The 16,021-nt window shown below is 37.5% G+C and overlaps 1 protein-coding gene across 1 annotated transcript; it reads left to right on the top strand.

Annotated features, from left to right (window-relative positions):
- Positions 1 to 15: 15 nt before the first annotated feature.
- Positions 16 to 15,441, top strand: LOC121526589 (G-protein coupled receptor family C group 6 member A-like). The gene is made up of 7 exons (XM_041813235.1): positions 16 to 106; positions 3,847 to 3,961; positions 4,042 to 4,354; positions 5,550 to 6,353; positions 11,265 to 11,465; positions 11,566 to 11,683; positions 14,516 to 15,441. The coding sequence occupies exons 1-7, from the start codon at positions 34 to 36 to the stop codon at positions 15,439 to 15,441; spliced, it is 2,550 nt and encodes an 849-aa protein (XP_041669169.1). The 5' UTR covers positions 16 to 33.
- Positions 15,442 to 16,021: the final 580 nt, after the last annotated feature.

Genomic DNA, 16,021 nt, shown 5'->3' with positions numbered 1-16,021 from the left:
GTCCACTTCCAAAGCTCAACGTGACGCCTTTATATGAACCCTCCAGTTCTGATAGAGCGTGGGGAGCACGAGACTCAAGGACCCAATCCAGAGTCAACTGAGAGAGGTGAGGAGAGCTTTGCAGGGGCAGGGGGGTGAATGGAGTCGTTTTAGTGCCAAAATAAACAAATGAAAAACGTCAAATTTACAGTATAGCCAACTTACATTTATAGTGTGACGTCAGAGGTGGGACACTTTTGAACATTTGTCTTATAGTAGTTAAATTAGCATTTAATTCAAGGGAAAAGCTCCAATGATAGATTTCTGTAACACTGAGAATATTACATAACCTATCCATTTGAGGAGAAATGGTTTTATCATGTCACAAGAGGGAACTTTAGTGTAAACTGGTCCAAAAACAGCTTTTCTGGTAACATGTGGGTGATTGAGACAGCACTTTTAATCTCTATTTAGGGCTGTATCCTGAGCATTTTAGATATATTTGCTTTCACTGAGTTTGAATAGTGCCTGAAATTAAAGTCCCTGTGAGGTGATTACAAAAAATAAAAAAAAACTTTACTTTAGGCTGGTAGTTTGACAGGTCACTGTGTTAAGAACCACCATGCCAAATTTCAGTCACAAATAAGTTTATAAAGTAAGCTTCAAAATCATGAAAAATGAGGCAGTAAAATCTGGCTAGGATTGTGTGGGCATGTCGGTTAAATGAGTTGAAGCCACGCCCACTTATGAAAAATAGATCCTCTCAATTTAAAAAAAAATACTTCAGATCAGGGTGCATCTGCTTGCTCTGTGCCAGAGCAGGGAGACATAAATTGAGGATTCAATTTACTGTTTTCTGGCACAAATCTTTCTGTTATGATACTCTTTATGACCCGTAGGCCACCGTAGCTAATAGATTTGGGAAATTTACCTCACAATGACCAAAACACAGCACTGGTTGTCAACTTTCAGCTAACAACAGACTACTGAGATAAACTGCTCACTGACTTTACATCAATGTAGCATTAGGGGAGCAGGTAATCCCCCATCAAGACTAGTGATGTCATGGGCTCTTATATATGCCCTGCTCAAAATAAACCAAGCCAGGAAAGAGGTGAACACCTTCTAACATTCTAAATCAAATATTCAGTCACACATAGATCTTAGTGTCTTTGCAAGTTAACAGCATCCATATTCCAACATATCTAGGGTGTCAAGACACAAAGTTTGGATTTCACTCTACAGGGACTTGAAAAATTACATTGGACAAATTTTATTGCGTAAGGCTTGTGTTTCTGTAGACTGTTATTTAGTGGCAGACTTAGGATGTTTGAGGAGCAGGGGTGGAAATGATAAACAGAGCACCTGCTGTGTGTGGTGGGTTTGGAGAATGAACACTCTAGTCTGGCTATGTGGGCTACATTATTTTAAGGTGCTTGCTAAGGGAAGGGCCTTTCTCACATTGTGTCCATTGCAGGTAGGGCTGGGTATTTCCCACAACCTCATGTCATGTTGGACTCTGAATTCACTACAGCAGCTGTTCTTGTTTTTGTCGAGAACATAAGCAAAGCAAAGTTTGGGATCTTACTTGTTAAAAACTCTTAATTCCAGATCCTTAGAGATTTCTCATGAAGGAGTTTGGTTTCACTCAAGCATAAATCCATTTGTACTTGCAAAAACATCTTCATGGTAGATGGGATGGCACACAACAGGCGGTTCGTAGCGAGGCTAGCTGTTGTTCCTAACTGATGATTAGCCTAGCATTTTATCATGTACCTTGGTGTTGCTGCAATATTTTAACTTGCTTTGCACAACTTACATATTGCATTATTCATTTAAAACTAGGGGTGCACAGATACCGATACTATGTTACCGATACTGATCATGATTGTAATAGAGTTCTCATACGTGTACTCGGTATCACTGAGTACCCAAATGTAAGTACGTATACTCATACTTGTAAAAAATGTGGTATCAGGATATCCCTACTTCCAACTCCTGACTTTCTGCTTTTTGGTAACCTAAAATAATCCAGTATCTTTTAAGTCTTGCTTGCTTTCTCATCCATGTTATGGGCAGTTTGTTTTGATCTGAAGTGTGCGCTGCATCAAGTAATTTAGCATCTTCTGCCAACTCTTGGCTTTTTGTTAAATACACCTTAGGGGATGCATATTTTAAGACTACCATCACAGCATTTGCAGCCATATTGATTCTGTAGCACCTTCAGAAATACAAGTATCAGCAAGGAGCACATGACGATATACCGCCATATTGATAGTTTCAATACAGGGCACCCTGTAGGGCACATCATGTTTTTTGTACCATAGGAGTGTCCAAAAAGGTCCTTTTTCTGCACTTATTTGAAGACTGGGACACACTGACCCCGCTCTCAGTCCACCAGTGGTATTCCTGGTAGTTTAAAAGGGCCATTGGGGTTTTATGCTTATTTAGCTGGCTATCAGCAAGCAAAGACTGAACAAAATCCAACATCCATGAACATTTATGAGCTTGACTATGGCCCTGCATGCCGTAAGCACGTAGGAACCACATATTTAGAGCATGCACAGCTCACACAAAGGTTTTCTATGATCATTTTCTTCATCTTTAAAGCTGTTTTAAAACTGTCTCACTCACCAGAAATGCTGCCACAGCCATCTTAGAGGGTTTGGTTTAGATGGGATCTGCATCTGCAGAATACTTTAGTGGTTGTTGCTTCATTAGATAGTTTCCATGCTGTTTATTCTTGTATGCATTTCAGGCCAACCCTTCATATAGACCAAATCATCAGAATGAAGAAATACATAGATAGCGCAACAGTTATTTTACTCACTTTGTGGCTTATTTTGAGGCTTTTTTAGTCAGATACAGCCCCTTAACACTCTACCATTTAGAATGATTGTCGCGAGTAACAGTTGTATCGATTGTTAGTCTTATTCACGCTAAGCACCCATGCTGTGTACGTTCACATCATACTGCGCCGAAGCCCGACTCTTCTTGCAGGCCAAGTGCTTGAGCACAGTTTGGAGCACTCACAGTGGTCAAACGAAATTGACTTTGGGGCTCAAGTGTGCTCAGGAACAGTGCGGTTGCCTAGCGTGAGTGTGCCACCAAGTCACTGCCACAACTGGGCCATGCCAGGCATGAAAGTGTGGCTACACCACTTTCCATATTCAGCCCCATGTGAGCTTGAAATGAAACAAGCAGTTTTAGGTAATGAGTGGATGAATCTTTTCATCAGCAGCTCTAGTTTGGTTGTCTTTTTAAAAGTTTCTGGCTATCTGGATCAAGTAATTATCTGTTTATTAGAGTCTGAATTTATTTGCAAAATACAATGAAAAGAGTAATAGCTCAGAGTAATATTAATGAGCTGTGTAAATTCACTGTGATACACCACAGAGCCTTCTAAGTTTTGAGGTACATGGTGGTCTGCCCATATTGTCTACATGTAGGATGCTGCCCTCTCATGGGCTCCTCTGTAAATTATCCTAGATTGTTTGTCTTTTACTAAAAGGAGTGGGTTATGCACGGTTAAAAAATATATATCTTTTTTTAGGATTAGCACTAAAAAAGAGTCAAAGCACCAAATTATTATCTGTGCATTAATCATCTATGAGTAGTCCAAATCAACATGCTGTTCATGTCTGGGGTTTTTGAAGATGTGTTTGTATGTATGTTTTGCATGGAATAACAGGTTTTGATGATGCAAATTATCTTATGTGACTTCCCACAAGAGGAAGTTATATGACAGCAGTTATCCAGGATTTGTTCATACAGTACACAGAAGAACATATGCACTCCATCATCACGCCATCATGCCTTTTGACTTATTTTTCATAACTCTGAGTGCGACTTTCCTGCTTTCCTCAGGTGAGAGCAATTTTCTTCATGCCTTCTCTCCTGGAGATGTCATCATCGGAGGACTTTTCCCCTTTCACAGACAAACGAACAGAGAAACAACACATGGACCATCCTTATGTAGAGAGTAAGTACAGTACACAGCCCCCTTTACAGTCACTGCTATAATGTGGTAGAAGTAATGTGATTTTTTTTTTTCCTTTTTAGGATTGATATAGGGTCATTCCTCCATAGTCAGGTGATGATATATGCCATCAGTGAAATAAACCAGCGCACACCAAGGATTCTTCCCAATGTCACTCTCGGATATGACATCTACGACAGCTGTGGGGATGTCAGCATTGCCATCTTATCAATGCTGCAGCTTCTGAAGGGCCATTCAGACCTCCAGGAGTGTTTGGTACCAGCAAACTTTCAGCCTGCTTTGCCTGACCCCAAAACAAAGGTGGTGATCGGTGAAAGGCATTCAGAAGTGTCGATAGCTGTTGCAAGGGTTGTGGCTCTGGCCTCAGTCACGCAGGTTTGTCTTCTATGTTATTTATCATAATTCATTCTTAACCATCAGGTACCATGATTTTGAGCCATTTTTCAGTTTTTTATTTTGTAATCACTTTGACTGTATTACTGCAGATGTCATGGATTTTAAAAAAAGGTTTTATTTGATGAATTTGAAAGTCTGATTTTAATGGGTGTATAATATACTGCATAAATACTCATGTTGAGGCCATTAAGGACAAAAAAAGTCCACTTTTAATGAAACTGCTGTAAAAATATTATATTTCAAATACTTGCAAATATTGTAGGGCTAAAACATTTAATCAACTTCATTTCTGGTCAAAACTGCAAAGTTTTCAAGATTTTAACCCTTTAAATGTTAGTTTGATCCCATAATACCACTGTTGTCTTTTCTGAAAAACAACCAAAGAATGGATTAGAAATAAATGATTGTTGGCCAGGGGTGTTTTTTTAAATCACAGTCCTGGATTATTCAAAGATCAGCCACAAAATTGATTTGATGCATTAAAATGTATTGGAAAGTATACAAAATTAAAGCCATTAATAACAAAATTGGTGCCTTCTTACCACAAAAGTAATCTGAGTACTCTAACAAGTTATACAGAAGAGAAAAATCCCTCAACTCTCTACTGTTTAGAAAATAAATCATGTTTGTAGATCTTTATTTATTAGAGAAGTGACGTCATTAATCAAACTGACATTTAAAGGGTTATAATTTTGACAATGTTTAAATATTTGGTAGTTTTGCTCAGAACTGAAGTTCATCTAAAGATTTAACTCAAAAAAATGTATAAAAATGTATACAAGTCCATTAGTCCACAATATCAACAAAAGATTCAGAGAATCAGGAATAATCTCTGCAAATAATGGGCAAGGCTGAATACCAACCTGGAATCCCTGTAATCAAGGTTTCTATGATATATTATTGGGAGTGGAAATGTTTGGCCTTAAAGTATGAAAACTGAAGCGATACCAGAGAGTTTACTGTTAGAGACTGACAAAATATGATGAAAGATCTGCAATGGCCCAGGTTTCTGTATATTTGTCATATTACACCTTTGTGTTGATGAGTATTTATGCCCAGTAGCTGATTTGAGCTGATTTGCCCTATGAGTTTCTGTACTTGGCTTTCATTCCCCGTATACATACATGCAACTTCCTTCAGGACAATTTATTGGGATCTGTTAATTCTTTTACAGATTAGCTATGCATCAACTAGTGAGCTTCTCAGCAGGAAGTTGAAGTTCCCCACTTTCCTGCGAACAATATCGAGTGATAAACATCAAACACTGGCCATTGCTAAGCTGGTGGAGAAGTTCAACTGGGAAACAGTTGCCATTGTAGGAAGTGATGATGAGTACGGGAAGTACGGCTGTGATAACCTTTTAGACATCTTTAGGAAAGACGAGGACATTTGCATTGAATTCATTGAAATCCTGCCTGGTGACTTTTACAAAACCCACACGGGGCTGGCTGATCTGATGGAGAATATTAACAAATCCTCTGCTGAGGCTGTCATCTTGTTCACCAAAGAGTCAAATGTTGATGTCATCATGAAAGCAGCAATCGAGTGCCAACTCAACAGAACCTGGATTGCCAGTGATAGCTGGTCCACTTCCACACACATAGCTGCGCTCCCCGGCATTGAGATGGCAGGTCAGGTGTTTGGCTTTATCTCTAAGAGAAATGAGGTGCCTGGTTTTAAAGACTACGTCCTCTCAAAATTCAACAAAACCATGAACCCCTTCCTGAGTCATTTTCTGTCACAGTATCCACTCTGTTCTAACCAGTTGGAGGAGAGCGGAGAAAAAAACTGCTCGATATTAAACGACCAACAAGGATCCAAGCAATGTCTGGACCTGGGATGTTTGGTGAATTACATTGACCAGGATCAGTCGTACAACATCTACCTAGCTGTTCAAGTCATCGCTGAGGGTCTCAGGCGTCTGCTGAAGTGTGACAACCAACGCTGTGAACGCAGCACCAACTTTACAGCCCAGGAGGTAAAATGGAAAAAACTTACTGACCAATTTTGCATTGTTTATATTTCAACAACATAGATTGATTATACGTAGGAGAGAATTTTACGTATAACAACACACTTTTAACAATAATAAATCAGTAGTCAAAAAGTATTAAATACTTAACTCATTATCTAAATGTCTTGTATGTAATTCATAACAGAGTTTTAAATGCTTTATCGAAGCTTTAGCAAAGCTTAAAGCAGTGCTTCTCAACTGGTCCAGCCTCAGGACCCACCAGTCTGCCTTACATCAAATTGTGACTCAAATTTCCAAAATATTTTCAACAATGCATGTTTAGTTGATTGAATTTTTTGCAGTTTGGAGCATGATTGGACCAAAATACATGATATGAAAAAGAGAGGAGACAAAAACTGAAAATTTTTTTACCCTCTTTCCCCAATCATTATCTGTAAATTTTTGCCTATTTTCCAGAGATCTTCAGAAATTTCTTTATCATGGGAAAAGTAGCTTTTCCATTGCAAGAAAATGAGATAAATTAGTTTAAATATTGATCAAACATTTAAATTTCACTGATTCTTGAGAATTTGGATAAATCAGGTTTTAATTTTCAAAATAAAAAGTAAGTCAAATTACAAAATCTGAAGGTATATCATTATAGACCAAAATCTTGGCTGTTCAGCAATGTATCGGTGCAACCTCCTGATTTTTTTTTTTTTTATTTTTTTTATAAAATAGGCATTTTTATCAGTTATTACTCTGTTTTTGTCAACACCGTCAGACACAATAAAAAGCAAATTATTTTTTATTTATTTGGTCTAATATGTATTTAGAGTTTTTAAATCATTATCTGGGATTCTTGGTACACATATACACTGTTAAATCTGTAATCTGACTGTGGTGACAGTGGCCTCATTACAACATACAATTCTGAAATGTATACCACTCAAGTCAATGGCTTCTTGCTGAACAACTTTATTTAACTATTTGGTCCAAAAAAATAACAATCCTGAGCACTGTGATAAACATTTTTCAAGGAATATAAGGTACAATGAAGCAATATCATTATTAAGTACCCCATCCCCATATAATCAAATATCAATCATCATAGTAAAAAATAAGTCATTACCAGTAGGAATAATGTACAATGCACCACTGACATCAACTTAAACTGTCATCTAGTGCCCTCTACTCATAAAATAATACATTATATTCTTCTGTAAACTTACAGTGACTGTTAGATTTGGTTAAATGTTGTTGTTGCATAGCCTAAAAGGGATACTGTAAACTATGTGCTATGTAGGTAGGTAGTAGGTGCACTATGTGCATTCCAAATAACGTAAGCCAAATAAACATGGCATAATAGTGAAGTGAGAGAGGGGAGGCACACCTCATCCCCTAGGATGGACGTTATAGAAGAAATATAGGAGGAATTACATAAATAAAAATATAAAAGAGGATAATGAAACATTAAAGATCATATTGGTATTTATTGTGATCAACAATTATATTCTAGCCTCCATTTAGGACCACTTGGAGGTCTTTGTCACCACCGTCAGACAGAAAACCTGACGGTAGTGACGTCTGACGGTGGGTGACAAAAAAAACCTGCTCTTTCACATGATATGCATGAGTTGTTCACATTAGCCATCTTGTTTCCCCTCTGTTGCTAGCTCCTTCAGACCTCTTCTTAAAAAGTATACATTTATCTCATAATCTATTCCAATATTTTTTATACAGAAGAGACGATGTTGACATGTTATGGTTGTGACAGTAGCATTGTCCAAAAATATGAACAAGTTTAAGAGAAAATATCAAACTTAAAGGAGCTTGAGTGATCTTGAAGCACGCAGTAGAGCTTAAGGTTTGAAAACGGGGTCCTCAGGAATGTAGTTGACCTTGTAGTTGCCTGATTTTATTGCTTTTTATAAATATCTGATGAATATGTGGGACACATTTAGAGCAACCACAAAATAATAGTAAATATTGTTAAAAACTCACTGTTTTTAGTTTTTAATACATATTATGATTTACTCTTTCATTTGGTAAAGATATTCAATTCAATTATTACTTTTTGTTTTTTTAATCAACTTGAAATGATTATATCCTATCTGAGGACAACTGATTTTGTAGGCAATGGACCAGCATATAATCATTAAATCAATAAAAAATAAAAATAAACCTATAAAAGAAACTTACATTTGTGCAAAGGAACCCCTGATTATAACCTTGATTCTTTTTATTCATGAAAATGTTTTTAATTTCCGACAGAATTAGCACTTTTCTTAGTGAGACATGTTTTATCCAAATTCCCAAGAATCAGTGATTTACAAAATTTCACTGTAAAACAGGGTGAAATAGAAGGTATCGATACATGTCTAATAGGGACTAGGGACAAGATTTTTGCCACCATTGTTTTTTACAGTCTCCCTTGTCGCGACCCACTGAAAACTGCTCTGCAACCAACCTTTAGGTCCTGATTCACCAGTGGAGAACCACTGGCTTAAAGGAACAATATGTTATGTTTTTGCACCAAAAAGTCTGTACCAATTAAAAAACTTCCATGTTTTATACAGACCTTTTACAGACATGTCTAATGGAAGAAGTTACAGAGTTTTGGCCTTTTTTCCAAATACACAGGCAGCATACTAAAGTCTACATAGAAGTCCACATGAATGCATCTGTGTTTAGTGTTTCAGTTAAAATGAAAAAAAATATGCTCATAAAACCACACAGAGAGGCACAAAGAAGCAATCCTGAATATTTTTCTGTGCTTATATCTCGCTTGGATTAACTTGGCCAGTAAACAGTAAAATTTGAAATATTGTAATGATGTTTGCTTGTGTTAGAGTTAGCCCATTCATTGTTGCTGTTATAAATGAGAAGTTACTGTGACAAAGGTTGTTTTAAACTCCATAAAATGATTTGCAGTAGGGGCGTGAATCGCTCCTTTTCAAGATGATTCAATTTGAATCTAAATTCATAGGCTACAATTTGATTTCATATGGAACAATTCAGCCCGCTCCAGTTTGATCTGGTTTATCAGTTTAGTTTGATTCAGGGAATCCAAAAAACCTCTTGCTTTAACAAAACTGAGAAAAGGGGAAAAGGATTATTTCAGAGTAGGCTAATTGTAGGGATGAGAAGAAAAGTTGTTACAGCATAGTATCCAATTATTTAGTGTGGCAATATTGTATAAATTCATGTTCACCAAGTATTGATTTTCTTCATATTAATTTTTGAATATAAACTGAAGTAAATGATACTAGAAAGATAAAATCAGTTGCTTTTTCTGTCCACTTGACGATGCTGTAGCACGCTTTGTCCGTTAAGGTTGGCAAAGGTGACGGACACACAGCAGGAGACAGTAAAACAAATATGGCAGCACCAGGGAAGGACATTAGGGATGCACTGCTGGCATTTAAATCAAATGTATGGGCATATTTGTTTCACACATCCATCTGGAAAAAACTTCCATAGACGGCGTTTGGGAAAGGGCACAGCCTTTTAAAAAAAAAAAAAAAAAAACCCGAAGGGGGATTAGATGAACCTTTTTTCTTTCACATCTTTATGGGCCAATCAGAGCAACAAAACAGGTGACGTAGCCCCAAACTGAGGTACGCTGCTACCAACGATTATACTCCATAGAGAGCTGCATAACACGAACTATGGCGACAGTAGACATGTCAGTACATGACTTTTGGCGTTTTTGAAAAGAAGACAACTCAATGCAGTTCTTTGTTCTTCTTTTAATGAGGAAATGTTGTCAAGTTCTGCTAAAAGTGCCGCTTTAGCAGCATCCAGGCTAATGTCTTCCGCTATAATTGCACCTGCCTCTTGTCACTGCTTGCTTACGTCACCAATCCACCGCACCTGAAAGTACTGCCCCTTGAAGCTGATTGGTCCTGTCACTTTCAAACCAGGCCCAAATGGTTCAGATGGGAGCTTTGCGAGATGGATTTGCCAGTAACAAAACTTAGAAATGGGTGAATCCATCTGCTTTGCAAGGTTAATATAAACTGTTAAAGCATTGGATACGATCACTTCATGAAGCGTCACAGACATGTTTTTCAGTTTATTTATAAGACTGAATCCAAGGCCTCCCTCCCAGACATTCTGACATTTTGTTTATGAAGTCTTCATGCACACACCTGACCGGGTGTCTCACTTTGACAGTTACACAGACCTACATAGACCTAACATGGAAAAAGGAACTTGCTATGGATTGAAAATAACATCATTAAAAAAGTGCAGACTTGTCTCTGACTTGTCCACTGAGCTGTCTATGAGTTTTTAAAGTGAAATGAGACATTAAGAAGCAGTGGTGGATTTATTTTACATCACTGTGACTGCAAAGAGATGCTGACACACCCTAACCAAAGTGTGTTGAAAGGGACTTTAAATCATGCGATTAATCTCAATTAGAATATAAGTGCACTTAATTTGGACCTTAATTAGTCACGATTAACAAGCTTAATTCTGACAGCCCTACTTTCTAAACATAACATTTTCATCTCTTATAATTCCTCTTATTTTGAAATGAGATCTTTGCTCACATATTATAGCTAATAGATGCTCAGTCTCCTCAGGGTGGTACTAGAGAAGCAACACAGCTGTATAGAAACTGCACATTGTGGACTTAGCTGAACAAAATGGAAATCATCACACAGAAGGAATATTGAAACCTTTTTCCTCTTGGGAGATTCAAAAATCAGACTGTAGCCCTATGATTACAGGACTGTTCTTAATATTCTTTTTGTAAATTCACATGAAAATGAATAAATGGATGTATTTGTTTATCCCACATCATCAAACTATTACTTTGTTAAAGAATAAAAAAATATAAGAACTAGAAGTTTTCTGAATAGCATGGAAGCAACAGCAATTTGTGGTTTCACACCAATTAACTTCCACTGATGTTTTTGTCCACAGCTTCTTTTGGAAATCAGAAATGTCAGCCTCACTGTGAACACTACCCACATAAACTTTGACTCCAGTGGAGACCCTAGTTTGGGATATGATATTGTCTATTGGGTCATGACTAATCCACAAATAGAAACTATTGGAGAGTACTGGCCGAACAAAACAATCAAAGTCCCGGAAGATCTTGTCGGAAAAATGTCCAGTCTGCTGGTAAGATCAAATCATGCACAATGAACTACACAATGTAAAATTTAATTCTGAGAATAATTGAACATATAATTTCCTAATAATTATTTTCTGTCTTTTATAGACAACTGCTTACAACTGCTCCAAAACTTGTCCGCCAGGACAGGAGTTGAAGATACTACAAAAGAAGTGCTGCAAATACTGTATACCGTGTGCTGAAGGAGAGTTTTCCGCTGGAAATGGTAAGTTAAACCCTAAACATGATGATAAAATAAACATGGACAAACAGTGACTCAAACAGTACAAAGGGATACGATGGAACACAAAATGATAGGAGGCTTAAACCTGTGGCTCGTCTCTGTTTTCATGCAGTAATTTTTACAAGAAATTAAACTAAATCGCTGTTGACCTACCTTTGAATCTGGGAAAATCTCCATCAGCTGCTCAGACTCGTCATATTAGCTGCTGTTGCTGATGTCCAGTAATCCTCCTCAGCCTTGGACAGAGTGATAAAAAGTCTTAAAACCTTGTAGTGAGTCCTGTTGGTTAAAAATATCAATCCAACATTGAAATCTGCGTGAACATTGGCAAGATAACGCTGATTAGTGAGCTAAACAAGGTGGCATACAGTAAAATTATGATATATTTAATGACAACTCAGACTTTAGATTATTGAAGGGACTACGAAGATGAGACCCTTTTACGATGTGTTCAAATGTTCCACGGAGAAAATTGGAATTTTAGTTTGTAGTGAGAAATCTGAATAAATACAGTCATTTTAAATGAGAATATTAAGTGTAAGGTAGATGTAAAGCATGAGTTCAGTTGAAACATGTAGTCTCATTTTTCCGTCCTAAATACACAAATAATCATGCTAATATAACTAATATTATCGATGAAGAGTGTGATCATTAAGGAGTATTAATAAGAGTATCAATATCAATAAAAATCAATGACCCTCATCCTGGACTGCAATGTTTTTCAGTTTTCATCAACTAAAACTAGAATAAAACTATGAAAGGTGATCAGGACTAAAGTGAGACTAAAGCTAAAAGTATTTTTGTCTAAAGAATAAAACTAAAAATGTTTACCAAAATTAACCCTGTCTCTAAGGCTACTCCACCATGGAGTCGTAAATGCCTGGTTTTGTTCGTGCACAACTAAACAGTTCCTCTTTTCCTTTAAAATAAAAAATTGAAGAGATTTGTGAAGTGGCTTGACGACAACACTGCATGATACGATACATTACGATAGGACACTATACGATATGATACGATACGATACAAAACGAGACGTAACCATACAATAACATACAATAACACTAGAAAAGCACTCGGAGAGTGCAGACCTCCGCCATTAGCCCTATCTCCCAATAGTAAAGAATCCTTCAAAAAATTCCTGGATCCAGACGGATCCGGATCAGTCCCAAAATCTAATCAGTTCTTCCTTATGCCATTTGTGACACGTCCTTAAAATTTCATCAAAATCTGTCCATAACTTTTTGAGTTACGTAGCTAACAAACTAACAAACCCTGCTGATCACATAACCTCCTTGGTGGAGGTAATAACATACCATACAATGCAGTACGGTCCAGGACAGAGTGATACGATATTGTACAGTATGGTATGATATGGTACAATACAATACTGTACGGTACAATATGGCTCAATAGGATATGATACAGTATGGCATGAGAGGGTATGATAAAATATGGTATAATACGATACAATACAATACAAAACATAATATTAGCGGGCAATAGTGACAGAAATCAAAGAAACTAATTAACACATACAAACTTAAAGACATAAAGGAAAAAGTAGACGTATCTATTTGGATGTGACTACTCTCCTGCTTCAGCCCAAAGCCACTGAGCTCTTCTTTTACACTCATTCATAATTAGAGTGTGAAAAAACAGATTATAGTTTTTACATTGTTTGAAGTACAAAACACCACACAATGCTGTTTAATTGTGATACGATCACTGTTTTCATCCCATTTGGGTAATGGCTATTGTGTGTTGGGGTCTAATGTGTTGGTGTGTTTTGTTTATGTTGTGTTGAGAAAGGTGATGTGTGAAAGTGATGGGTGACGTGGTCTAGCGTGAGGTTCAGAGTAGGAACTACTGTAGGAATATTTCTTGTTCTTTTTAGATGTAGAGTCAATTTGCATCAATATGCAAATATAACAGAACGTTACTGTCATACTGCTTCACTGTGACCGTGCTGCATTTCAGCACTTCCTTATAATCTTACATACCACATATACTGCTTTGTATTTCAATAACATAAATGTATTTCACATCCATCTTTGCAGCAACTCTGTGTTTGGGAAAGGCAGGACCATTAAAAAAAATCTCTGGAGGTGATTGGACAAACATTCTGTCTGTCAAATTCCTAACAGGTGGCCACTGTCATTGTTAATTCTCAGTGGCATTTAGCTCAAATGTAGCTGTAGTATAGCAGCAGTTTTATCGGAACTAGACCACATTTCTTTGTTAAAAAAAGAGAAAAGAACTGCACTGAAAGCTTTTCATCATGGAAAAGACATTTTTGCTCTTGAAAGTTGTGGGCTATAAGCTGGTATGTACAATGGCTAACGTGATGTACAGTTGTGTTCAAAATAATAGCAGTGTGCTTAAAAAAAAACGGAGTAAAGCTCATAATTGCTCTTAATAGCTTTTATTTCCGTGCTTGTAAATGCATGTGCAACACTGCACATTCTTTTCCAAATCAAAACATGAAGAAAAAAATATCAAATTTGCTATGACTTTAAAGAAAGCAAATCAAGGAACATTTGGCTGCTCAAAAGAGTGTCTTATTTTCTTCACAAACTTCAAACATTTACTGAATAAACTGAAAAATGCGTGAGGATTTAGTATTCCTGTGAATCACTGCGCACACAAATGCCAATAAAGTCAAAACTTGGGCACAAAAGAGGAATCCCTTTGTCCACATGGGCGACCAAAATCAACACAAACCCTAGTTCCTCACAGAAGCTTTATAATAAATATGAAAACGTATTTGTCCTTTCCTAATGCAGTCATCTCATGTGTATGTCTTTGTTTCCACAGGTGACAAGTGTGGCCGCTGTAACGAGTTTGAGTTTTCTTCTCAAAATAAGGATTGCTGTGTGGACAAAAAAAAGGAATACCTTTACTGGTCCAACCACTTTGTTGTCATTTTGAGTTGCCTGGCTGTGCTTGGGATCATTGTTGTCATCGTCTTTGCCGTTCTGTTTAAGATTTATTGTTGCACTCCCATCGTGAAGGCTGTTGGGGGTTATTTGTGTTTCTTGGAGCTTGTCGCCTTGCTGGCTTGCTTCTGCCTCACTTTCACCTTCACTGGACAACCCACTGAAGCTTCCTGCAGGTTAGGTATGCCGTTATTTGGCATTTCCTGTTCCCTTTGCATCGCGTGCATTTTGGCCAACCTGCTCCAGATCTTACTAGGCTTCAACTTCAATGCAAAGCTGGGTACGTGGATAAAACGGCTCAACAAGCCGGCAGCAATAGTAACTGTTGTCTGCGGGATCCAGGTGGCACTGTGTGTGCCATGGTTGTACTTCTACCCCCCTGAAATTGTCGATCATAAGTCACCACAAACCATTTTATTGCAATGCACCAAAGGCTCCAAACCTTTTTTTTTTGCAATGTTGAGCTACAATGCTGCCTTGGCTTTCATTTGTTTCCTATTTGCTTTCAAAAGCAAACAGCTCCCAGACTTGTATAAAAATGCAAGTCTGATCAGCATCAGTATGATGCTGTTTCTGATCATTTGGATCCTCTTTATCCCAATTTACATCAGCAAGTCTGGGAAGTACAAACGAGCCATAGAGAGTGCAGCCATTCTCGTTTTTAGCTACAGCATCCTTGGCTTTCACCTGGCCCCAAAATGTTACATCATGTTGTTCAGAAAAGAGATCAATAATGAGAGAGCCATCACTGAGTACATCAGGAAACATTTTGAGCAGAAAAATATCGCTGTGGTAAAATCATAGTCTCATTTTTTCATGAATTTAACTCTTAAATGTTTCGGATCATCAAACCAATTTAAATATCTCACAAAGACAACCCAAGTAAAAACAAAATGCAGTTTCTAAATTATTATTTTATTTATTAAAGGAAAAAATCCAAACCTATCTGCCCCTGTGTGAATAAGTAACTGCCCCCTGAACCTAATAACTGGTTGTGCCACCCTGGGCAGCAATAACTGAAATCAAACATATGCAATGACTGGTGATGAGTCTTTCGCGTCACTGTGGAGGAATTTTGGTCCACTCTTCTTTGGAGAATTGTTTTAACTCAGCCATATTGGAGGGTATTTCAGCATGAACTGCCTGTTTAAGGTCACACCACAGCATCTCAATTGGATTTCAGTCCGGATTGGACTTGGCCACTCCAAAACCTTGATGCTGTTTCTTTTAGCCAGTCAGAGGTGGACTTGCTGGTAATGAGCTGCACACATTCCAAAAAAAAATTTAACTTCTGTCTCATCAGTCCACAGAATATTTCTCCAAAAGTCTTGGGGATCATCAAGATGTTTTTTGGCAAATGTAAGACGAGCCTTTGTGTTCTTTT

This window comes from Cheilinus undulatus, linkage group 18, assembly GCF_018320785.1.
Source record: "Cheilinus undulatus linkage group 18, ASM1832078v1, whole genome shotgun sequence".
In the NCBI taxonomy this organism is placed as follows: Eukaryota; Metazoa; Chordata; class Actinopteri; order Labriformes; family Labridae; genus Cheilinus; species Cheilinus undulatus.
This window is presented reverse-complemented; position numbering and strand designations above follow the sequence as displayed.